At 39.4% G+C, this 25,074-nt stretch overlaps 2 protein-coding genes across 2 annotated transcripts in view; one reads left to right on the plus strand and one right to left on the minus strand.

The window, feature by feature from the left end:
• smad3b (SMAD family member 3b) overlaps positions 1-14,281 on the plus strand; it is an 89,685-nt gene extending 75,404 nt beyond the window's left edge. The window contains exons 6-9 of the mRNA XM_078427566.1: positions 375-587; positions 2,768-2,905; positions 3,564-3,708; positions 6,769-14,281. Coding sequence (XP_078283692.1) covers positions 375-587; positions 2,768-2,905; positions 3,564-3,708; positions 6,769-6,892 — 620 coding nt within the window. The 3' untranslated portion in view covers positions 6,893-14,281. The remainder of the gene's footprint in view (positions 1-374; positions 588-2,767; positions 2,906-3,563; positions 3,709-6,768) is intronic.
• A 499-nt stretch (positions 14,282-14,780) lies between these two features.
• aagab (alpha and gamma adaptin binding protein) overlaps positions 14,781-25,074 on the minus strand; it is a 33,491-nt gene continuing 23,197 nt past the window's right edge. The window contains exons 5-11 of the mRNA XM_078427567.1: positions 24,919-25,008; positions 23,023-23,106; positions 22,232-22,311; positions 18,122-18,206; positions 17,930-18,034; positions 17,192-17,241; positions 14,781-15,672 (exon numbers count right to left, since the gene is read on the minus strand). Coding sequence (XP_078283693.1) covers positions 15,595-15,672; positions 17,192-17,241; positions 17,930-18,034; positions 18,122-18,206; positions 22,232-22,311; positions 23,023-23,106; positions 24,919-25,008 — 572 coding nt within the window. The 3' untranslated portion in view covers positions 14,781-15,594. The remainder of the gene's footprint in view (positions 15,673-17,191; positions 17,242-17,929; positions 18,035-18,121; positions 18,207-22,231; positions 22,312-23,022; positions 23,107-24,918; positions 25,009-25,074) is intronic.

Genomic DNA, 25,074 nt, shown 5'->3' on the forward strand with positions numbered 1-25,074 from the left:
AAAACAAATTTGGCTTAAACTTGGATGTGGAAGGATAGCGTTGATCAAAACGGCAAATTTTTGAAAATCAAAAGGTAGATGTTGGAAATCTGAAACAAAACCGAAAATGCTGGAAGCACTCAGAGGGCCAGGCAGCATCTGTGAAGAGAGGAACAGCGTTAACATTTTGTCAGTCCATTGGTCAGAATGAGAGAAAAAGGTTGTTTAAGTTACAGAGGTGGAGGGAGGGGTATGGTGGATAGGAAATATTGGAAATATCGATGCTTGGGTGAGGCCATCATATATTGTAGACTGAAGCACTTTGTCTGTGTCACATTTTGTTAATGGACAAATTTGTTGCATGGATTTTTAATGTTCTGCTTTTCCTTTTTCAGACCTGCAGCCCGTCACTTACTGTGAACCAGCGTTCTGGTGCTCGATAGCTTACTATGAACTGAACCAGCGAGTGGGGGAGACCTTTCATGCCTCGCAGCCCTCTCTCACTGTGGATGGCTTCACTGATCCATCCAACTCTGAACGCTTCTGCTTGGGGTTGCTCTCAAATGTGAACCGGAACGCAGCAGTGGAGCTGACAAGAAGGCACATTGGTAATGGGCTTGTTGATTGTTGGAATTCCTGTTCTTCAAGTTGATGTCCTTTGCCTGATAAATGCATATTGGTAATGGTTTATTCCAGTGCTTTCCTGGTTGATCTCCATCTCCCAATCTCCTTAAGTTTAGCTGATTAGAAACTTAGTGACTCAATCCTGAGCTGCAAAATAGCATCATTTTACTCATTAATCAACATACACTACATGAGAATTAAGATTCTTAAGTTTATGTCCTTGCTCCTCTTGATCATTAACCTCCTCCAACATTTCCTGGGCCCCCACTGTTTGTTCTCTTGATCATCCGTAGTTTCCATCGCTTTGTTATTGTCACCCAGCACCTCAGTACCAATCCCCCCCCCAGAAGCCACTTCTCTAATCCTTGAAAACATACTTTGAAAGCTACTCACTGATCAATGTGACATTGCCTCTGAGGCACTAGCTTTATATAAATGCAAAATCATTTAATATCTTCCATTAATCCGTAACTACCCTCTGAAGTAGCCTAGCAAACCTCTCAACCAGATCAAATTGCTTGCAATGATTTACTATGGTGCACTACAGCATTAAACAGCACCTAAGATCGGCAGTGGATGTCAGCCTTGCCACCAATGCGCACGTCCCTGGAATGAACAACAAACTAAATCCCCTCTAACTGGTGTTCTGGCCAATGTTCCTCCTTCGGTAACCAAGGTTACCAAAAACCAAATCAACTGGGTAAATACGCCTCGACTATCTAACTGTTGATGTGTTATTTGGATAAACTGAATTTCATTGACCTACCTCTCTTTCTGATTCAAAAAGAAAAGATGGGGAAATAAATATTTTTTCAAGTATTTGACAGTCACTTCCTCGTGCTTCAGTTTAAACTGATACCAGTGTTATATGGAGACATTCTGGGAGGAAACTGTTGTGCTGAACCTCTGATATGTTGACATGGCTGGGGAGCAGAGAATTATTGAAGTGTCTCGTACTTTGCAATGCTATACTGCAGCAGGATGTAACTAAAAGATGCCGGTGCACATTTTTTCTTATTCATGGGATACGGATGTCATTGGCAAGGCCAGCATTTATTGTCCATCCTTATTTATCCTCGAGCTGTATATTTCCCTAAAGGGAATAATGTACCAGGTGGGTTTTCACACCAGTCCAGTAGTTGCATAGTTGCAATTACTGATTTCAGATATATTTAATTGGAAATTGCTTCTGGGATTGTGGTGGGATTTGAACTTGTGTATCCAAACGTTACTTTTGGCCTCTGGGTTGTTGGAACAGTAACAAAACCATTATGCCACTATTTCATCCCATATGTTCCTATGTGGCATAGCTATATTGAAGATACTTCCTCACTGAATGTACTTTTACTAGAAATGACACACTCATCAGCCATGAGGGTTTTGAACCAAGGTTTATTCCTTTGATATAAGTGACAGTCTCAGCCATGGGGAATAACAGCTACTGTATAATGTACATCATCTGATGATTGGTCAATCTTTTAACATTTTGTATAGAAGTTGGCATGATTGTGCAAGCATTGTCACTCTAAGTTACTAAACCACGTCCTGAAGATATGTGGGAAGGAACTGCAGATGCTGGTTTACACCAAAGATAGACACAAAATGCTGGAGTAACTCAGCAGGTCAGGCAGCATTTCTGGAGAAAAGGAATAGGTGACGTTTTGGGTCGAGGCCCTTCTTCAGACAGGTCTTGAAGATGGTCGATATTTCTGTCCGTATCACTCGCGTAAATATGACTAGTCCATACGTTAGGTACCTCACTGTAGGCATTGTGCATTACAAAGGGTAGTCTGTTCAGCAGACTACCGACAAGCACTGAGATGCTGAGCCTGTTTCAAATGTATAATTTGTTCACTTTGAAGGCCAGTTTCAAGATCCTGGTTTGTTGTGTTGAGCTAGTTCTGGTCAGTGATGTTGTGTCTGCTTGTTGGGACATGTTCTGTGAGGGTGTATCATGATTTATGATTTATTTTTACACTTGCAGATAAAGTGTTTTTGCATTATCTATGTTCTCTGTTGTATACTGAATGGGTAAATTGTGTGTTGTTTTAATAACTCCGGGTTCTTATATGGACACTTTTGTATGGAGCAATGTTGTAAAAGTTCTGTCTTTAATTTGGTAGTGATTTTGACTGGTGACACCCCTGTATCCTATCCATTCCAGGCAGGGGAGTCAGGCTATACTACATTGGGGGAGAGGTCTTTGCTGAATGCCTGAGTGATAGCGCCATCTTTGTTCAGAGTCCAAACTGCAACCAGCGCTATGGATGGCACCCTGCAACCGTTTGCAAGATTCCACCAGGTAACTGCAATAGAGTGACTTTGCAGGCTCTTCACAATGTGGGAAGGAAAGCTGTGGATGGATAGGGACTGGGTGGGAGAATAGACGTGGTGGGGGCGGTGGGGGGTTTAGGAGAAAGACGAGTTATTTCTGTCTGAAATACTTCCCACTCCCCTTTCATTTCTTGCACAGTATTATGACCCGGAATGTTCCTTTCAACTTTCAGTGAGGCTTATTGCACCAGGTCCCAATGTGACCCATGTTCTTTGAGAAAGGTGTCATCACGTTGAGAGACCAAAGGAGCCAATCCCTGACTAACAAAGGTTGAATAATCAGCACAAAAATTCAAGGACTGAACACATCTCTTGAATCTGTGATGACATTCACTCCATAACAATTTGGCCTTCTGGTTTCTGATATCTGCCAATGGATACTTCCGAATGTGAATAGTTGTAAGGAAGGTGGGCAGCTTTTATGGTTTTGATATTGATTAATGAACTCCTGTTCCTGAGTCTGCATTTCAGTGAAGATTATAAGCAGAATTGTGTAACTGGATAGATTCATCAAGCATTTTGGACAATTTAAATGGATAGACATAGATTAAGGAGCTGAAATTGGGAAAACTTTGTAGGGGGAGGGTTGATTTTTTTAGCAGCTGATTTGTTCACTTCCTTAACAGGATGCAACCTGAAGATCTTCAATAACCAGGAGTTTGCAGCTCTACTGGCTCAGTCAGTGAACCAGGGCTTCGAAGCAGTATACCAACTGACACGGATGTGCACGATTCGAATGAGCTTTGTCAAAGGCTGGGGAGCAGAGTACAGGTATAGTTTTATTGTTTGATGCCAAATCCACTTGGCTGCCAATAACTGGCAGCGTGGTACATTATATGTTTGTGGTCACATTGACACAATGGAAGCACAAAGTGCTCAATCACTAAAGTAGGCGGCATGATCACTCTCCAGAGTCTGCCAGATCCCTCTTCGGGGAGCTAGCTCACTGCTCAGATGGCTACCTGAACTGTGTGTGTTTATTTCATGGAATTTATGCTCATTGGGCCTGTAGCAGTTGGCCCTGCACGCGGGCTTTAATGTGATTAGCAGACTTACTACAGCTAGTGTTGCATTACTGTTGTGTTACTGACTGGCAGCATCGACTGTACCAATTTTACAAACACACTTGATCCATTGGTGTGAATAAATAAAATTGCATTGGCATTATACAGAATGTATCCAAAACTACTTAATCAATACAGAAGAGTAAAGTACAAATAATTCCCTCCATAAATCTTTCTGACCCCGACCTCGTTCTTCACTTAAAATTTACCGTTTTGGTCATGTGTTCTAATATCTCCGTGAGATAGTTAAATTTTGTTTGAGCACATTTATACGAAGGAACCTCATGCTAAAGGTGCTATATAAATAGATGTCGTTAAAGTAAATTGATCAGAACATTGACCTAATGGAAAACAGTGTGCATTTGAAACGGCAGCCAAGCTGCTCAGTTATATTGTAAGATGCAAAGTCTCTCGCCCTTCTTCAAAATTAATGCAGTCTTTTGAGATAAAGGGGTATGCTTCTGCTAAATTGCACTGTGCAAATCTTGAGTGGCAAAGTCTCTAAATTATCTTGGTAATTCAAGATATATATTTTCTTTTGCACATTTGCATTTAGCAGGCAGGAAGGACAGCAGCAGCACTGATCTGCCTCTGATTAGAAGCTCCACCACCCACCAGATGTTTAAAGGCTTTGCTGGTTCTTCTCACATGCAAGTATCAGCCAAAACTCCAAAATGTTGGCTCCCGTCCAGCTAGATAATCACATCCAGATGCTAAACGCACGCAGAAACACATATACAGACGGGGGGGGGGGGGGGGGGGGGGGGAGAATCAATGCTGCCCTCAAGCCACTCGTGAACAATATAAGTTGAGGCTGAGAAGGTGGGAGGGGATTGTGATTGAGTCAGTAAGAAGAAAGGATCATTAATTATCAAGAAATAGATAAATACTCCTCAGCGGGTGGCGTGCTAGTCCTGTGACAACCTTGGGCACTTACTGAAAAGAGCTGACCTAGTTCTACCTTCCTTCAAACAAAGCTTTTGACTCTATTGGTAGCATTCCTGTGTAAGCAGGCTGAGAGTTCAAATCCCACTCCAGGACACCAAAAACAAGACTGAGTGCAGTGCTGAAAGGCTGTTCTGTGAACAGAGTTTCGGTCTCTAACTGAGACATTACATTCACACAAGAGCACTAATGACACCTTCGTTCAAATGATTCTGTTGTAATATTTCTGAGAGCAGGAACATTATCCCCAGTGAGTTGCTCAATATTTAATCCATCTAGCAACATTGCTAAAACCAATGCAATTGATGATCATCCTTATGCTGCTAATGGAACAGTCTGAAATGAATGCTAAAAGTATTGTAGAGATGCAAGTCATTCTATATACCAGGTTAAATGTTTCATTTCTGTAGAAAGTGCTGGGAAAATTCAAATGGGTCTGTCTGAGGGGCTAACGTGAAACATTCTACTTCTTTCCACAGATGCTGCCTAACATGCCACGTGCTTTACAGCATTTTGTTTTCATCTCAGATTTCCAGCATCTGTCTTTTTGAGTTTCATTTTGTGTACTTGAGTTTTTTTGCTTCCTCTTAAAGAAAATATAAATCAATCTATCCAGTGAGACTCTTGTTTAAAATACAACACTAACCCTCTTTTATACTAAAAAAAAACAGCCATTGCCTGAAGCACCATCTGTGACCACTTCCAGCCTCTATTTCCCCATCCTTTAAATTTATCCACCACTTCCTTTGAAAGACTTTTCATTACACTATTTGTTGGCTGAGGACTACATAGAAATGGTGCAAAGCTCAGTACAACTTGCCGAGCTCCCCCCGTTCCCATAAGTGTATACCTTTAGTCTGCAGAAATGTCTCATTCTGTGAAGAAACAAGTTTCATTGGTGGGATGTGGCATTTATTGTGCAGCTCTCTTTGGCTCTGATCTGGAGACTGTTGGTGTTGGACGGTCAGCCATGTTGCTGTGTCTGGAATGGCATGCACCATGCTCTTATTCCACAATAACCACTGACTTTGACCCTGTTTCACAGCTCCCCTTTGCCTTGACATAGTGTTCATTTATATTGCTGCTACCTAGTTTGTAGTTAATGCGGTTTACAGGACCCTGGTCTACTATTGAATGAGATCATCAATTTCCACTGTGTGGAGCAATGCTTCCCAACTGCAATCGAGAAAGACTCGCCTTCAGTTTTTAGTCAGTGCCACATGTTCCTCAATTTTCTGACCAATTAAAAAAAAATCCTAACTGCCCAATTATGCTGCCCTTCATATTTTGAAAAAGCAACTCAAATTATCCTTTTATCATTCAAATTTCAGGGAATACAACTGTGGTCTGTGAAATCCACCTGTTTGAGACCTAGTATCTCTCTCTGTACATACACTTTGTACAAAGCCAAAATATCTTAACTGTTGTCCTCCTGGTAGTTATCCATATTTAAAGTAGGAATCTCTTTGGCAATGCATTGAAAACTTGACCCAAGCATGACTCTGCCAAGGTCAAACGGCAACTGATACAAGCCTGAGGAGCTAGTTTTCTTGATATCTGATCCTGACCCGTAGTCAGGTCTCATCTGAGAACCAATACAAATTTCAGTTTTATGCTTTTAATGAAAGTGACTTCTCATTGAATGATACTATCAATGTGTTTATTGTCCTTACTGGGAATGATGCATCATAGATATAAAATGTGATTAACAGCAGCTTAATGCATAGTTTCTGGTTGGGAATAGTGTGGGAGGGATGGTAATAAGGTCCACATTGGAATTTCCTCCTGTATACATCGTTAAAACCTGCCTTTATTTCCATAGACGCCAGACAGTGACCAGTACCCCCTGCTGGATTGAACTTCATCTGAATGGACCTCTACAGTGGTTGGACAAAGTCCTCACCCAAATGGGATCACCGACCATTCGCTGTTCAAGCATGTCATAGATTGGTTTCAGCTCAGGGAAGACAGCTGCCAAATTTTATGGGCCTGGCTGTAGCAGATAATTTATAGAAAAAGTAAACAGAAGTTGCTGCATGGTGCCCCGAACTGGTCATTTCTTCTGCATCAATATCAGGTACCATCATTGTCACTTTCCCACCATAACTTTCAGCACTTTCCGTGGCATTGCTGTTGAGAAAAAAATTGCAAGGGCAAATGCAAAAAGGACATCAATTTTCAATCTCATTTTCTAGTGGAGGGAAAGGATCTCTCATTTGAACAATGGCAAAATGTTCTTCCCAGTACAAGCCTGGCCATTTTATATTATTAGACTTTGCCATGTCCTATTTCCAAGCAACGACTATTAATTCTAGTTGTACAGAACTTGCTCACCAGTTTCTATTCTTCTAGAGGCCTCATGAATATTTTGATGGTCAAGCCTGGAACGGCAAAGACCATGGCACTCGGAAAACTTTGTTTCACTCAAGTGGGAAGCTAAAAAGTCCTTCCACAGTTTTCTTGCAATATGTGGTGGTTTTGAACTCTAAGTGGTCCTTTTTGCCACATCCCTGTATCACGTCACAAGCTGTTGGAGGATGACAAGATGTTCTCAACAATCGGTGTGCAGGGAGTTGTGATTTCTATTGTCAATGTTTCCTTACTACTATTATTTCTACTAGTATAAGGGATGGTCAATTTGCACGCTACCCCTCCTGCTCTTTACACTCTTTTCTAGTCAGAGTTGAAACAGATTACAAGCACTTGGTTATCGTAGCTAGGAGCTGTTCTTTTTGAACAATTGATCTACATTGAGAACGCTAAGAAACACCATTGTATTTTTTTCTAGATATAGGCGCTATATAAATCAGAGTTGTAGAAGTGTGAATGTGGCTAATACTAGGGTAGTTAAGCCCATTTTAAATTATGCCCTCCCTTGCCCTGGGGGCCTGTGACACCCTTACTCCATTCTCTACAACTCCCACATCTTGGGCAAGGTACTGAAAGCAGCTGGTATCTGTGGAACTGTACCCTGGCAATTGTATAATAAAGGGAGCATTTATTTACCCTAGTTTCTTAACTTGCTGCCTTTACAGTAACAGCATTGTTAGTTTTTTTTGTGAAGGGGTCCAATTCAAATTTCCAACACAAGCTATGTTTCTATTGCTGGACACATTGAGACTTTGGCTGAACTGTAACAATTTAAAGTAGTAAAGTATTACTCTTGGTTTACCCCGCGTGGATAAACATTGTATCAGTGCTGTGGTGTTTTCCTTAATAACAGATCAATTTTATGGAAGAACAATTTGCTGAACTGGAACTAAAAGGTGGTCTAGGACAGCATGATTTGACATTACATTAATTATCAGAAACCAGTATATTGAATTTTTTTTCTCCATTCTAATCACTGAATTTATCATCCTTGCTATGTCCTACATGAATGTTCACAAAGTAATGCTGGAACAACAATGCATTTTTTCCCTTCCGATTTTAAATAGAATGAACACTGGTACATGTCTGTCAAAATCTGAAGCCAAAAAGATTAAGGGCAAATATACTACATCTAAACTATATTTAGTGCATTTGCAGTTTCCCTTTCATACTTGTCTCCTATTTTGTAATGAATGTGCTTGGGTCATAGCACAACATAAACAACGTATCTTTAAAATTATAACAGCCCATCTCTATTTTGTAATGGTCTTTGCTATTAACGATTGCATCCAGCAGTTCTACAGTTGATCACAATTTAACAAGAGCTGAAATAGTTAATTAAAACTGTTTCCTGCATCAATGTAGCGTGGAATCTGCAGAGCTTTGTAAATCACTAAGTATGAGGTAAGCACTTATTGAAAGGTTTAAACTAGTTGGCACAGTAGATGCATGTAGCACTGAGAGAATTTGCAAAATAATGAAGAAAGGTGGCTGCACCTTGGTCCATGACTGACCAGATGAAGTGTTTTCTCTCTATTTCATGTGCTATTTTATCTTTTGTCTCCAATTGCTGTGTTCTGGATCTTTACATCTACTTGCAATGATACTGTTATATTTGTGCATCAATAATTATCAATTAACAGGCAGGCTTAGAAGATTTCAATAAAATAATGGAAAGTCAAATCGAGTGGCTTCAAGCTTAGGTCCCAGAAAGCTATTGGAAGTAAGAAAGAATGACAGGTTTGAGATGAGGGGAAAGAATGGATTACAATTGAAGGCAATTTTAATTTCAACACAACCTGTATGTAAAGAATGCTTAGGCTCTTTGGCCAATTGCTGGAATCACCTCCAACTATTTGATTTATTCCCATTACTGTATAAACCTCAACTTAACTATTTCTACACTAAGGGAATGCCAAGGGGAAGTGGCCAGAGGCGGAAATTCTTTGCAACATTAGATAATTAATATAATTTCTTCAGACTGCCAGTATCTCACCCAAGTGTCACTTCTTCATGTGTATGAAATACATGAACATATGGGAACCATTTCATCATCACAACCTCATTTTATGTGTGCTGTGGAGGGATCAGCAAGTGCCAATACACATGGGAAATACTAATGATATTTGCCTAACTTCAGCCCAGAGGATGAAGTTGGGTGATTGTGCTAACAGTTTATCTCAAATCAAATTCTTTACATTTTCCACTCTACCCATTTTGGAATTCTTTCAACGCTTCCTACAAATCCCTTTTATTTCCTTTATTTGCATGGTGTTTTGGCTTTTGTGATGTGCTCGGTTGCTTTTAACTTGTTAGTGTATATTTTCATAAATGTACTACATTAGAGAAAATGCCCTACTGCATTGGATCGGGACAGGGACATTTTCACACACATGAATTCCTCAGTACTGTTTTTTTTGCCAATTGGATCTGTTCTTTATCACCTCAATTAGTTATATCATGGTGGGTGGGTGAGTGTGAAATGTTTCTTCCTCTCTCAGCTGCTGTTTCAATTGCAGGGAATTTTAAAATTTAGTTGCTATTTTTTTGGACTGGAAAGTAAATGGGATGGGACTTTTTTATTTCACAATGGAAAACATATCACTGATTAACCTATGTTAATTCCAAGTCAATGTGTATGGCAGAGTTGTAAAAGATCAAGAGAGAGACACAAGGAACTGCAGATGCTGGGATCTTGAGCAAAACAAAGTCCTGGAGGAACTCAGACTATGAAAAAGGGTCCCGACCCCTGAAACATCACCTGTGCATTCCCTCCACAGATGTTGCCTGACACACTGGGTTCCTCCAGCACTGTTTTGTTAGAAAAGATCAAGTTACCTATCTGGAATACTTTGACTCTGTTATAATCTAAATTACCAACAAAGCTAAGATGAACCCCATATTGTACTTGCGTAGCTGCTGTAGCTAAATGCTACAGCGATGCCTCCTTTGGATGAGATGTTTAAACTAAGGGCTGCTTAGACCAAGTTGCTGAGCCATTGTTCCTCACTTAATTCAAAAGCAGAATGAGTGGTCATTATCACCATAGCTGCTTGAGGAAATTTGTATATTTTTCAATGCATTTTACATTTAGCAATGATTAGACATGCAGAACACATTTAGGTTTGAGAGGTGTGCATGTTAAACATGCAGACTGAGCAGTTCTTACCTTTCATTCGAGCATTCCTTCAGCTCAAAACAGCAGCACTATGGCAGACAGGAGATAGTAAAGCAAGCCTCTGAAGAACACCCATTGCTGATCATTTGATGGAGAATGTCATGCTTTTCATACGAGCCTATAAATCAGGCCCATGTTGAGGCTGGTCTGAGGGCTGGAGCTATGCTGTGTGGTAAGCACCAATGGTGATGCCTTTGGGTAGCCCTCCCAGCCATCTCTGGGGGTGGTGGAAAGAACAGCTGCTCTCAATTCCACACCTCCCTACAAACATGCTTGGGGTAAGAATAGCTTGTATCAATTCCACACCTAGTCACAAATTTGCTTGATCCTGGTCACAGACATTTCCGTGTGGTTTCCTGTAGCTACTGATAACACTTATGCTTCTGGAGGGAAATTTAAAGCAAGGTTACGTTCAGTTTTGGATAGAAGATTGTAATAACTGACCTTTGTGTATACTTTTAAAATAGCACTCTCGTACAACATTTACATTTTTTTTAATTACATGCAGGAACAATGTTAGAATAGTCTGCTCAGGATTTCCTGGAATTACTGTCATAGGAATTCTTGTCTACAAACTGGAGAAACAATTATGGAGAGCACATTCACGAAGATGATGACTAGCTCCATATTGAACTAAATGGTTAACTTAGGCCAATTTCATCTCTAGCCTTCAATCGTTTAAAAATCTCAAACAAATTCATAATGCAGGTTTGTCTTACATGTCAACCACAGGTAAATGTGTATCTTACTGGAGATCCAAACCACACAATTACACAAGCAGCATTTAGTTTAACGATACAGCCGATCAGCCCAGTGAGTCTGTGCCAACCAACGATCACCTGTACACTAGTTCTATGTTATCCCAGTTTTGCATTTTACATACGAGGCAGTTTACAGAAGCCAATTAACCTACAAACCTGCACATCTTTGGAATATGGAAGGAAAGTGTGGAGAAAACCCACGCAGTCACAGGGAGAAAATACAAACTTTGTATAGACAGCACCCGTAGTCGGAATCAAACCCGCAACTCTGCCAGTGCGCCACCCCACTTTGTTGAGAGAAATTGTTACACACCTGGTTCACTGAGGCTTAAGTTATACGAGATCCATTAAAAAAAATCTAGATGGAGTGAAACCTATTTTCCTTTCCTGAAGCCTGATTGACGAAAGCAAAACCCAGTAGCAGGTTTTAAAAGGTGAGTGCCAACCAGGACACAGCACTGATGAGCACATACTACTTGTACAGAAGTGTCTATCCTAATTTTATAGTTCAGCACAAGAATAGGCCCTTCAGCCCACAATGTCTGTATTGACCATACTGCCAATTTAAACTGAACATTTGCATGTGGTCTACATCCCCGATTTCCCTGCCTGATAATGTGTCTGTCTAAATGCTTCAAATGTTGCTATCGTATCTGCTTCCACCGTATCCCCTTGTAGGACATTCCAGGCATCTACCCCTCTAAAAAAAAAAAGTAATGTAAAACTCCTTGAAATTTCTCCTTCTCATCTTAAAGCTATGTCTTCATCTAATAATCAACGAACTGGAATAATTTATTTTAAAGACGTTCAGAGGCTCGAGCAAAGCTCACATTTAATTGTCTACCCCTATTGTTACAAAAAAGTTATTTCCTGTGTCATTTTAGAAGGTGGACAATAGCTAACCATGTGCGTGGGTCCAGAATCACAAGGGTCCAAACTGGACAAGAACAGAAGATTTCCTTCCTTGGGAACCAGATGGTGAAGAACTGCAGCTACCTTATATATTAACAGATTAGTAGATTCAGACATCACTTAAGTCTATTAGTGTCACTATAACTATTTCATTGGCAGGTTATTATTCCAGTTCATATGAAGAGTTCAACTTACCCAGAATTATTTTCTGTTAATTTGATTTCAAAATGGTTGGTCAGCAGTGTACCAGATTTAGAGATTGGAGCAGATCTTCCAATCTGTGTCTTGGAGCAAGCAGCTTATTCCATCAAGCTTCAGAGTGCAATCTTCCACTACGAGGTGGATTCCCAACATCAGCAAGACACAGGGCCTCTCCCTATGCAAATGACCAGCTTTAGTGCAAGAATGGCACTGACAGCATTGAGGCCCATACCTTTGGCTGCCAATCTGCTATTTAAATTGAATATTTGTACACGACTAACATCCACGAGCACTCAACATCAATTAACAATTAAAAACAGATGAAATTACGTTTTTTTTAAATAGTAAAACATGACATTTTTAAATTAAAAGATTTTTTTCCTAATTTAGTTGTCTTTTATTTGGCAATTGAATTTTTACCATTGATTTTAATGTCAAATTGCGTACCCTGGCATGGGGATTAGCGTTGGATTTCCTGGCCTGAGAGCTGATAAAATTATGGAAGTCCAAGCTGCCCTGTTGGATTCCACAAAATTACAAACTGACAATGCAAGTCTGCACGAAATGTTGTGCTACAACCTGTGCTCAGGATTTGCTCAGTTATGGGTATACCCACCAGATCCAGGCAGATCAGCCCTGTTGTTTGATTCTATTCCATTCTTCCTTTGGATTGCTGTGATTCTGCTGAGCTTAAGACATGGAGGTGAATGGTCAAGTTGACGTTGCAAGGGTATAAACAGGAGATCAAGGCCTCTGTGTTCGTTCAATTACCACCGACAGTGCACAGGAGCAGCTGCTGGCTTCACCTTGCATACAGTCAAGAGTTAAAACCATGGCAGAGATTTATTTTAAAAGAAATGCATAGCGAAAAGAACTTGTAGCTGTACTTGACCCCCAGTCAAATAAGAAAAAAAATCTCTTGCAGAATTAGTCCAAGCTGCGACTGAAGAAATGAATATTGCACATTGAAATGTTAACGTCTTTACCTCCAGCAAGAGATAAGCATTCAATAGCACTTTTGTATACTGCAGATTGAACTACTGGTTATCTAGCTCCAGTCCAGCTGCTCATCCATGTTCTCAAAAAAAGGTATTACTAAATTAGATAATCTAGGCATATTTCATTTTATCATGCATTGTTACTTGTCTACGAGCAAATTTAAGGTATGCTGCCATTCTTGATCAGAGTCAAACCGAAAAGTAGTGAAACTGGATGAGCATTCCACCTCAAAAAATGATCTCTCCCAAGGTTTGTGAAAGACAATGTACCATACCAGTTCAGAAGTATTAATAAAAGGGAATATTTTTTTGCCAATAGATTAAAGCAACACTTTGATGTTTTTGTAGTTATCAGCATTTAAACAAGCATTCAAGTCCAACTTTTGGTCTTGTCAGAAAAATGGCAATCCTCCCACAAGCAAGCAGTGCAGTGCACCATGGCCTTAAGTAGCTCTCCACAGCAGCATCTGTGATGCTAACAACAGTGGAATAGTCAAAATAAAGCTGACCCATGGTGATGTTTTCTTTCCTATTTAATGAAATGCACGTTCTTAAGACATACTTTACTAATGATTGGCCTGTAAAACAAAAGCCAGTGGAATACCTGTACTGCTTGCTCTCTACTGGGACTTGGATGCTGTTTAGATTGACTACCCGGTCACCTGCAAAAACATTTTACCAAGTTCTGTAGAGGTACCTTGTTTCTCTCCAAGGAGCATTAAGCTATTTAGTCCCAACAGAAAATGCTGTATAACTAACGTTTTAACTAAAAAAAAGGTGCTTTCTTGTAATTTAGTGTTTTTTTATTCTATTTTAAAGTGTTTGGAAATGGCCAAAAGTTCTTCATTTATATAAATGTTTCAAATGTTATTAAAGTTCATTTTATCATGCCAATGGCAATTGTTTGTTTTACTAAACTGATGATTTACTGAAATTACTGTCTTCGAAGGGTGGAGACTACTTACAAGTTTCTTACCCTGAAGCATGCACTTGTATTCTTCCAGGGATCAGCAGTACTCCCCACATGATGCTTTACAGAACCAACTCGGTTCATATGCAAGTTTAAACAGTAAAAGCCAAGCCCATATGACCAAGTTGTGGTTTTTCATTTTCACATCAAGGCAGTCAAGCCTTTACTAGATTGTGCTCAGAATTGAGAGTTTGGTTACATTGTTCCTTATTGTTGAAAGGGGGTTAAATGGGAAGGGCAAGAGTGTGGAGAAATTTCAAATGCGTTTTAAACAAGTCATTGAATGTGAAGTCAATATAGGCCAACTAGACTATTGCTGAAAGCAATCAGCTGGGGTATTCAGAATTCAAGCCACATGATGTTTACCATTTGAGTATTTGCAAACAGGAGCTGATGATTCAATTTTCTCCTTATCCAGGGTGCATGTTGAAAAAAATTCTCAAAACAGGTTCACATGCAGTTTATTTAATTCCCATACCAGACAATAAAGGTTACGTTTTTTGATCAGATTACCATTCTGTTAAATGTTTTCTTGTTTAATTCCAATAGACCATTAATTTGTATGTCATTTGGTTTAATGAATTATCTTTCTCATCATGGTAAGAGCTGGTAGCTCTTGAGAAATTGAATATTTTCCAAATTTAGACAGCTGGCATCAGCAATAAACATTCCCATGTCATCAGTAACATGGTTCTATGCAAGACTCCCAAATAAACAAGGTAGCAGAAAGCCCAAACACACTTTGTACTTTAACAACATGTAATCCTCATTTCCATCACCATAATGTCTGTTTCCATGAAAGCTGACAGCTTACCACACCACAAGGGGAAGGTCTATTCTGTGGTTATCTACCCAGAGGGAACTGAATTGGAAGAGCCAAGTAGATTTGCCACGGCACTATTGTGGACAGAAGATGCTATCTAACTGGAGTACCATTGCATTTAACTAATGTCTAGAACATTAAAATAATGCGTAGCTTAGAAAAGAGTGGGTGAATGTACACAATATTTCTTCCCATAGAAGTCTACTTCGGTCAGATGTTCAGTCTAATAAATATAACCGAGATAGAAGGGAAACACAAAAGATCCATATTTTATCATTCACAATTCAAAACATTCACTGGAGCCACAGTGTTGGCACTGAAGTTGCATGAAAAGTCTTGGCCCAGTAACACGGTGAATGAAATGTCCTTCAAAGGCAGCACTTTAGCTGACACATAAACATCTTTCATCTGGAAAGCCACAAAATGGACCAGCTCTTAATTATTCTCTTCATCAGAGAGCTCCTCAATCTCTTCTCTATCTCCTCCAATAGCCATCCAAAAAGCTTTAGCAACCTGCCAAACAAAATAGGACTATGTGAATAGCAAACAAATCACTTTTATAATCTGCAAACTGCTCATCTTCACCGAGCACAAGATGAGCGCAAGACAGCAATTTGGAGGAAGCAGAGTTAAAAAGGATTACATATAAATGAGAAAAAAAATTGCACAATATACTTTGAAATAAACCTATTTCTGTGTTGGCATCAGTCAGTAATATGTTTAGCAAGTTTGGCTAAACAGTTCATCTATTCTGCAACAAATGATCTTCGGTAAAAATCAATATTGTCAGGTTGCTATGGTGGATCACCATGATAACATTACTACTTTCAAGTATAATTTTTATTTTATACTTATTTTGTTATGTTATCTCTTTTACTTGGGTGTCAGAACTGGGTGCAATTGATAGAGCTTGGATAATTCAATCACGACTTGAACTAATATTCCACTACATAATTAATTCTTAAAACATTAAGAATTGCTTAACAACATTGAAGACAACACTTGCAATGGTCATGGAAGTTTTAATCTCTATCTTTGCAGAAAATAAGTATAGCTTGATTTGCACCCCACTAACCGACTGAAACATGTATTCTGTCCATAGCCGGCGCTCAGGGACTTCAAAATACACTACAGTTATTGGCCCAGGCCATTCCACCATCATCTCCTAACCTCCAATTTCTCCACTTGCAAGGGCAGCAGGTGCATTGGTGCACCACCACCTGCAGCTTTCCTTCCAAGATGCAGACCATCCTGATTTTGAAATACGTCACTGTTCCTTTATTGTCACTGTGTATAAACTCGGAAATCTCCCTCCCCACTGCCCCCAGCACTGTGGTACAATCAGACAGATTGTAGCTCTACAAGGCAGCAGCCCACCACCACTCTTGAAGGGCAATTAAAGATGGGCCTTAGATGATAGCCCTGACAGCAATGCCCAGATGCTAAAATGTAATTTATTAAAAATCATTAAGCCACTAAGAGAACAATTTTATTAATTCCATGGAAAGATTTGAGCAGTTATAATATCTTTCCTAGAAAGGAGAACGTTCAATGATAACCCAATAAAAGGTCTTAAATATTACACAGGGCCACAATGAAGTAACGTAACAAAATGCACCCACTGGACTGAAGAAATGGAAGATAAATAACAGGGCACAGCATTGAGGTGAAAGTTAGTAAAAGTGTGAAAGTGATTAGCAATCTCTGCCTCAAACTAATGTGAAGTAGTCAATAAATTAATTTCAAGAAAGCAAGATAATTACAACTCCAGAAGTCAACATTGAACTCGAGAAAAAGTTGGATGCAGGAAGTGGACAGGAGTGGGATGTATACAAGTGAGTTTGAAGACAACTTCCCACAACCCAAATATCCAGTATTCAATTTTGTTTGCAGTGTATAATTACTTAGTCATAATTTAGTCACAGTCCTTCAGGCAATGGAATTCCTAACTGACTCATGAGCAATATCACAGATTTGCTACCTTGTACAAACACCTGGAGCTTTGCCTACATTTTTTTTAAAAATTACTCACTTTTTCTGCATGGAGTTTTCTTTGTTCATGAGGTAATGTTGCTGCTTTGTCTGTCATTTTAAAAACAAAGAGTTACTCATGTTATACAATGAGCTGGAAGGATTCCCAGACCATTAGTCAGATGTCAGCAATGCACACTGAAGCTACAATTCTTCCACTCCTCTTCCTAACACTTTCTCAAAAAAGCACTCGGGCACAAGCACTAAATCTTCACGTGTTAGGTAGAAACAATGATTTCAACCGAATAAGAAATAGTGTCATTCAATCAATTTAGTTTAGTTTACAGATACAGCGCTGAAACAGGCCCTTCGGCCCACCAAGTGCACCAACCAGCGATCCCCGCACATTAACACTATCCTACGCACACTAGGGACAATTGAAACTTATACCAAGCCAATTAACCTACAAACCTAAACATCTTTAAGTGGGGGAGGAAACCAAAGATCTCAGAGACAACCTAAGCAGTCACAGGGACAACTTATAAACTCCGTACAGATAGCACCCGTAATCAGGATCGAACCCGGGACACCGGTGCTGCAAGCACTGTAAGGCAGCAACTCTACTGCTGCGCCATTGTTCAAATCAAAAGCACATATATAAAAATGTACGTATTTAAATATTTTGTCTCACACACATTCCAAATTTCTGCTCAAGGAACATAGCTATTGAGAGCATTCTGTTTATCTCAGGATAAGATGCGGCAGGTCCCAGTAAGATTAACTTCAGTGCAAAACCCACCTTTCATTTGCTTGAGCTTTTCAAACAAACGCTCAAAGTTTTCACAGTCAACTTCACCTGTGGTTAGAGTAGCAAGTTCTTGGATATCCAAATGTAACATTGGATCTGTTATGCAAAACAAGCATTCAGAACATCAGCCAGATGATGATTAAAAAAAACTACTCCGAGGAATTGAGATTTGACATTTCATACCTATAACACTGTCAGTCTGAAGAGGAGCCACTCTGTTGGTGTTCTCTGCAAGTGATTGATCCTCAGGCTCTGCAAGGCTGTGGTACTGTTTAAGACAAAATAGTGTTGAATGGATCATCCAGAAGAATGCATCTAAAATACTGTTTGTCATACAATACATCCTTAATATTGAGCATCAGTATTTAACGATAGAAAGTCATACTTAATCAAAGAGCAAACAGCAAAGAAACAGGCTATTCAGCCTAACAGGTCTGTATCTGCATTTAGGTTCCATACAATATTTTACCCAGCCCATCAGAATATTTTTCATTTCCAAACATGCCTATGTTCGTCATATAATTAAAAAGGCATCCAAGTTATTCATTTCCACTTCTAATATTCTAACCATTCTTTAGTTCAAGAATCTTCATTAATTTATTAGTGGTATAATCATATACACAATTAGACTTCCACACTGGTTTTCATAAGCTTCAGATCATCAGACATACATCAGTTTATTAGGATATCATACAGGTTGTTTTATATCTCATCCGAGCAGACATTTGTGTGCATGGTTGGACAGGTAGCTTCAGCAAATAATGCAAAAACAAGGAACATTCTAGTTGATGCAATATGATTTCGACCCAAGTCAATGCAAAAATCACAGCAGCAAGTTAAAGGTTCTCTGTTAGCTAATCATTCTCTTCCATAATCCAGGACTTCGAAGGTCAATTTCAAATGAGGTTGGCTGCATCATGATTGACTGGGAATGGAAGTTAGTCTTCTAGAGATTTAATGGCTTAACACTACAGTCAACGCTTCAATGACCTACAGAGTACTTACAAATATTGATTAGCAGAAAACAAATTGTACAATTTTGCAATATAACCTAGGTTTGGTCCGGTCCAGTGAACCACATAAAAGAATCAGCACAGACATGGGCTCTTTCGGCCAACCTAGTTTATGCTGGCCCTGATGCATATCTATCCCAATCCTATTTGCCTACACTGGACACTTTTCCCAACCAAATACCTCTTTTATACCTCTGCTGACTATAATCCAAGATTATAATTCAAGATTTGTCCAAGTACCTCTTAAACATTGTAAATGTATCTCTATATATATATATATATATATATGATAAGAACTGGTAGAGGAGACAAATGAGAATGGTGACTAACGAAGCTGATCCATTCATCTGATGAACTGTCAAAATGAACATCAAACATTGAATCTACAATAATGCCTTTTTCTAACAGGCCAAGTGTTTAACCTACACATCAAAACAAAACACAACTTAGTGACTTAGACGAAGGGATTAAAAGTACCATTAGCAAATTTGCAGATGATACTAAGTTGGGGGGTAGTGTGAATTGTGAGGAAGATGCAATAAGGCTGCAGGGTGACCTGGACAGGTTGTGTGAGTGGGCGGATACATGGCAGATGCAGTTTAATGTAGATAAGTGTGAGGTTATTCACTTTGGAAGTAAGAATAGAAAGGCAGATTATTATCTGAATGGTGTCAAGTTAGGAGGAGGGGGAGTTCAACGAGATCTGGGTGTCCTAGTGCATCAGTCAATGAAAGGAAGCATGCAGGTTCAGCAGGCAGTGAAGAAAGCCAATGGAATGTTGGCCTTCGTAACAAGAGGAGTTGAGTATAGGAGCAAAGAGGTCCTTCTACAGTTGTACCGGGCCCTGGTGAGACCGCACCTGGAGTACTGTGTGCAGTTTTGGTCTCCAAATTTGAGGAAGGATATTCTTGCTATGGAGGGCGTGCAGCGTAGGTTCACTAGATTAATTCCCGGAATGGCGGGACTGTCGTATGTTGAAAGGCTGGAGCGATTGGGCTTGTATACACTGGAATTTAGAAGGATGAGGGGGGATCTTATTGAAACATATAAGATAATTAGGGGATTGGACACATTAGAGGCAGATAACATGTTCCCAATGTTGGGGGAGTCCAGAACAAGGGGCCACAGTTTGAGAATAAGGGGTAGGCCATTTAGAACGGAGATGAGGAAGAACTTTTTCAGTCAGAGGGTGGTGAAGGTGTGGAATTCTCTGCCTCAGAAGGCAGTGGAGGCCAGTTCGTTGGATGCTTTCAAGAGAGAGCTGGATAGAGCTCTTAAGGATAGCGGAGTGAGGGGGTATGGGGAGAAGGCAGGAACGGGGTACTGATTGATAGTGATCAGCCATGATCGCATTGAATGGCGGTGCTGGCTCGAAGGGCTGAATGGCCTACTCCTGCACCTATTGTCTATTGTCTATTGTCTACAACATTATGGCAGACACAAGAAAATGCAGATGCTGCAGTACCTCAGCAGATCAAGCAGCATCTCTGGAGGACAAGGATAGGCGATGCTTCGGCTCTGGACTCTTCCTCCGACTGGAGACTCCAGAGATGCTGCCTGATCCGCTGACTTACTCTAGCACTTTGTGTTTTACACAACATTATGGCAACTCTTTTTCCTGCATTTCTCTGTGGAAGGGGATGAATAGACCGATCTTGTTCATATTTATTAAACCTTCTAGTAATTACACACTTACTATCATCCCCAGCACACAAAAAATACTGTTATCACCAAACTTTGAAAATTAACTTATTAGGAACTAAAGGAAGAGACTACAAGGAAATCAATTAAAGTCTGGGTTATGAAACCATTATAGGATGCTGACTGGTGTTTCGATACAGGATTGCAGCTTGCAATCATCCAACAAAGGTGATTGGGTTTCGCAGTGGATGTTATCTAACTGGATTTTAGTCAGGCATTTGATAAATTGCTGATCCAGAAAATTAAATTGCATGGGATCCACAGAGACTTGGTCGTTTGGATGCAGAACTGTAACTGACAATCACATAAGTCACAGCATTGTGGTGGAAGGGTATTATTCAGGCTGGAAGTCTGTGACCAGTGGTATTTTGCAGGTATCTGCTGGGCCCACTTGTTTGTGATATATCTAAATGATTTGCATGTAAATGTAGATGAGTTGGAAAGCAACTTTGCAGAATACTCCAAAATTGGTGGAGTTGCAGATAGTAAGGAAGGATGTCAAAGGATATAGAGAGATATAGATTAGTTACAAGATGGAGAAATGGCAGATGGAGTTTAATCCAAACAAATGTGAGCTGTTGCATTTTAGGAGGTTGAATGCAAGGGGAAAGTGTACTGTTAATGGCTAAACCCTTAATAGCATTGACATATAGAGGGATCTTGGGGTCCAAGACCATTGGTTCTTGCAAGTGGCAACATAAGGAAATAGAGTGATAAAGAAGGCGTACTGTGTACATGCTTTCATAGGTTGGGGCATTGAGTGCAACAATCAGGAAGTTGTGTTGCAGCTTTATAACATATTAGCCTGCACTTGGAGTATTGTGCGCCATTCTGGTCGTCCCATTATAGGAAGGATGTGGAAGGTTTGGAGCGGGTGCAGCAGAGGTTTTCCCAAATGGCGCCTTGATGAGGGGGTATTATCTATTCGGTGAGGATTAGATCTGGATTGGTTTCTTTGAAGCATTGAAGGCTTGAGGGGAAACCTGATAGAAGCATATAAAATTATGAGAGGCATAGAAAGGGTAAACAGTCAAAACCTTCCTCCTAGGGTGGAAATGTCAAAGACTAGAGGGCACAGTTGAGGTCAAAAGGAACAAGTATAAAAGAGACAACTTTAAAAAAAAAATACTTTTAAGAGTGACAAGTGCTTGGAACATGCTGCCAGAGGTGGCGGTGGAAGCAGATATTATAGTGGCATTAATAAGGCTTTAAGATCAGGATATAGATATGTAGGGAATGGAGGGATATAGATCATATGCAGGCAAAGGAAATTAGTTTAATTTGGTATCATTTTCGACAGACATTGTGGGTTGAAGGGCCTGTTCCCCAGCTCATACAATACAATATACAATGTATTTGTCATTGTACAGGGGTACAACGAGATTGGGAATGCGCCTCCCATACGATGCAATAATTTAGTTAATTTAAACTACAGCAACCCAACGAAACAAATTGCAACAGTTTTAAGACAGAATAAAGTGCAAGTAGATCTGTGCCGGATCACTGTGCAATGTGATCATCCGGCTCAGCAGGACTGGTTCATAGCTGGGCATCAGTTCTTAATTAGACAATCACTTACTTCCTGCGTTTCTGCTTCAGTTCCACAGTTTTCAAGCACTCCAGTTAGGCTACTGAGAAGGCCAAAATCCTGTGGCCGATCTAAGAGAAAAATGACATGATTGTTTTGTGTTCCATCAAAAAATTAAATTAGCAAATTTAGCTCATAATTATAACTGTCTTGGGCCAATCAACACCTGTTGGCTTGAGCCTATTAATTCCCCACAATAATACTAGAAATGGGCATCAAGATCCCATCAGTCATCTGAATAATCAAAATGGTTAGATCAGTCATTTCTGAGGATGCTTCCCTCAAAATTAAACATTAAACTCTGATTTCAATGAAATGCGTCACAACTCTATAAATCTGTCGTCTAAGTTTGAAAAAAAAAACATGCATTTACAAATTCACCTTTAATTCACCCTTTGAATGGGGAATGCAATCAGAAGTACAGACACAACTATTCTAAATTTGAGCAGCATGAAAAAAGGGGATTTTCTAATATTACCAAGCTAAAATAATGTGATAAAGACAGTGGGAAAATACTCATGACATAACGTATCATCCCAGTAAACTAAAATATCACTGAGTGAAATATTAATGTGATACGAGTTGGTGCAGGAAAAGTCAAATAGTAGATAACTGAAAATGCTGACTATAATCCAAGATTATAATTCAAGATTAAATTGAAAAGAAAAAAGAAAACTGCCCATGCTCTTATTAATGGTTTTCAACTTGAAATGTTAAGTTTCCCTTCCCGCAGGTGCTCAACAAAACTCATCATAAACTTTAGAAAATATCTCACTTCGTACCTGTTTTCATCTCAACATTTGACCACACATTTGCATTCAATGCCTGAATAATTCTCGTTACACCAGTGGATTCAGGGAAGTCATCTGTGTAGACATTAATACATCTGAATATTTAATATACCTAACAATATGGAAATATAGAAAATACAATTTTCAAATTGAGCAATAAAGCTAAAGCAAAATAGGAAATCAACACACGCAAATGCAAAATACTTTTATGCAAGGAATGGCTAAGATATGCACTAGGGCACAGCATTTACCCATAGATAGCATAAACTTTTCTTCTGTTGATGCAATGCATCATTGATTTTTCATCATTATTACAAATGATTTGATTAAAAAATAAATTATCTCCCCTCTCATGCTCCTTTTCCTGTCGGTATACTATATACCTCTCAAGTAAGGAGGTTGGTAGATCTCCAACCTCTTCAGCCACGCTTTTCCTATAGTGCTTAAGATGGATCAAAAATCAGTGATGGATCATTGCCTTACAGCTCACTTTGCACTAAGGTTTGAAGCAATAAAAGCTGTGCAAAGTCTCTTTAAAAAACAAATAACACTTTATAAGTACTAGAAACATAAATGTACCTAATACCAATAATATCAGTACATTTGAATGCAAATAGGAGAAGGAAGAAGCAAAGGTATCCAGGCAGTTCCTGGAGCCTACTTCCCCATTTGATAAGACCAGGTTTGATCCCGTCTCTTTAACAACCACCACATTCGCCAAACCAGTATTCAAATCTCGAGTCATGGAGCAGCAAATTCCAAAGATTCATAACCGTTCAAGAGTAGTAATTCTTTCTTACCTCATTATTAAAAAGATCAATTTCTCACCATGTCGCCATAACGCTCAGATCACAGAGAAACTTCCTCACATCCATTTATAAAGCCCCCCTCGGAATCCTACGTGTTGCAATAAGATAATTTCTCATTCCTCTTAACTCCATTCTGCTTAATCTTTCCTCAAGCCAATACCTTCATCCCATGAATCAATTCGCAAATTTTCACTGCTTCTCCTCCAAAGGAGCAAAATTCTTAAGAGACCAAGAATGGTCAAGAACTTCAAGAACTGTTTCACTGAAGCTCCGTATACTGATGACAAGACTTCCTTACAATTGTACCCACTCCCTCTTGCAATAGACCTTCATACTGGTCACCATTTGGGCCACCATGCTAACTTTTGAGTTCCTTGTACCAGGACATCTCGATCTCTCCTAGCATCCTAAATACTCTCATGCCATTTAACGTATTACCTCAGTGAATAACCGCACATTTCTCTTTATTACCTTTTATGCCTTCTCATAAGGATAATTACACCTTCTCACTGATCTTTGCATCATCAGCACTTTGAATGTATAGTACTCAGTCCCTTCATCATAGCCAATAAGATTGTTAATACTATCTTTTTGCAAAGGTCAAGCTGAAATTTTCTATCTCACGACATTATATATTTTTTATTTTTTTATTTTTAAAACAACCCATCTGCATGGCTAAATCAGCCACAATTAGCTATGTCAGCAAATAATTTTCCAGAGCTTGTCTCAACTCCTCTAGGACAAAAAAAAACATGAGATGTCTGATATGGTCTTGGATTGCTAAATACAAAATAAAACTTAGGCCATTTCCAAAGAAAGAAAGAGGCCCAACCGTGATGGTCAAAAAAGTGCACCAGCATAAGACACTGAATTACTAGGAGCAAGGTAAAGGATCCCAATGACAATTATTATCTTCTGAAGGGAGGAGATAGACCAAAATAAAAGTAGCAAAGAGGTAAAGTTTTCAGACGATCCATTGAATAAATTTTCAGACTATCCATTGAATTTATATTAGTAATAATTTAAGGTATAATTTAAAGAGTAGTACATTCAGTAATAGCAATTCTGATATGCAAACCTTCTTCATCTGGCAAGTCTTCTGGATTGAGTTCCACCAATTCAAACCCATATTTAATGCACCATTGCTGTGCCACTTGTCTGCTCACCCCTAAAAGAGAAAGCATGATCAAATAACGCAAAAAACCTTGACTGCACAACACGATTCATTAAACCC

This window comes from Rhinoraja longicauda, chromosome 33 (assembly GCF_053455715.1).
Source record: "Rhinoraja longicauda isolate Sanriku21f chromosome 33, sRhiLon1.1, whole genome shotgun sequence".
Taxonomy (NCBI): Eukaryota; Metazoa; Chordata; class Chondrichthyes; order Rajiformes; family Arhynchobatidae; genus Rhinoraja; species Rhinoraja longicauda.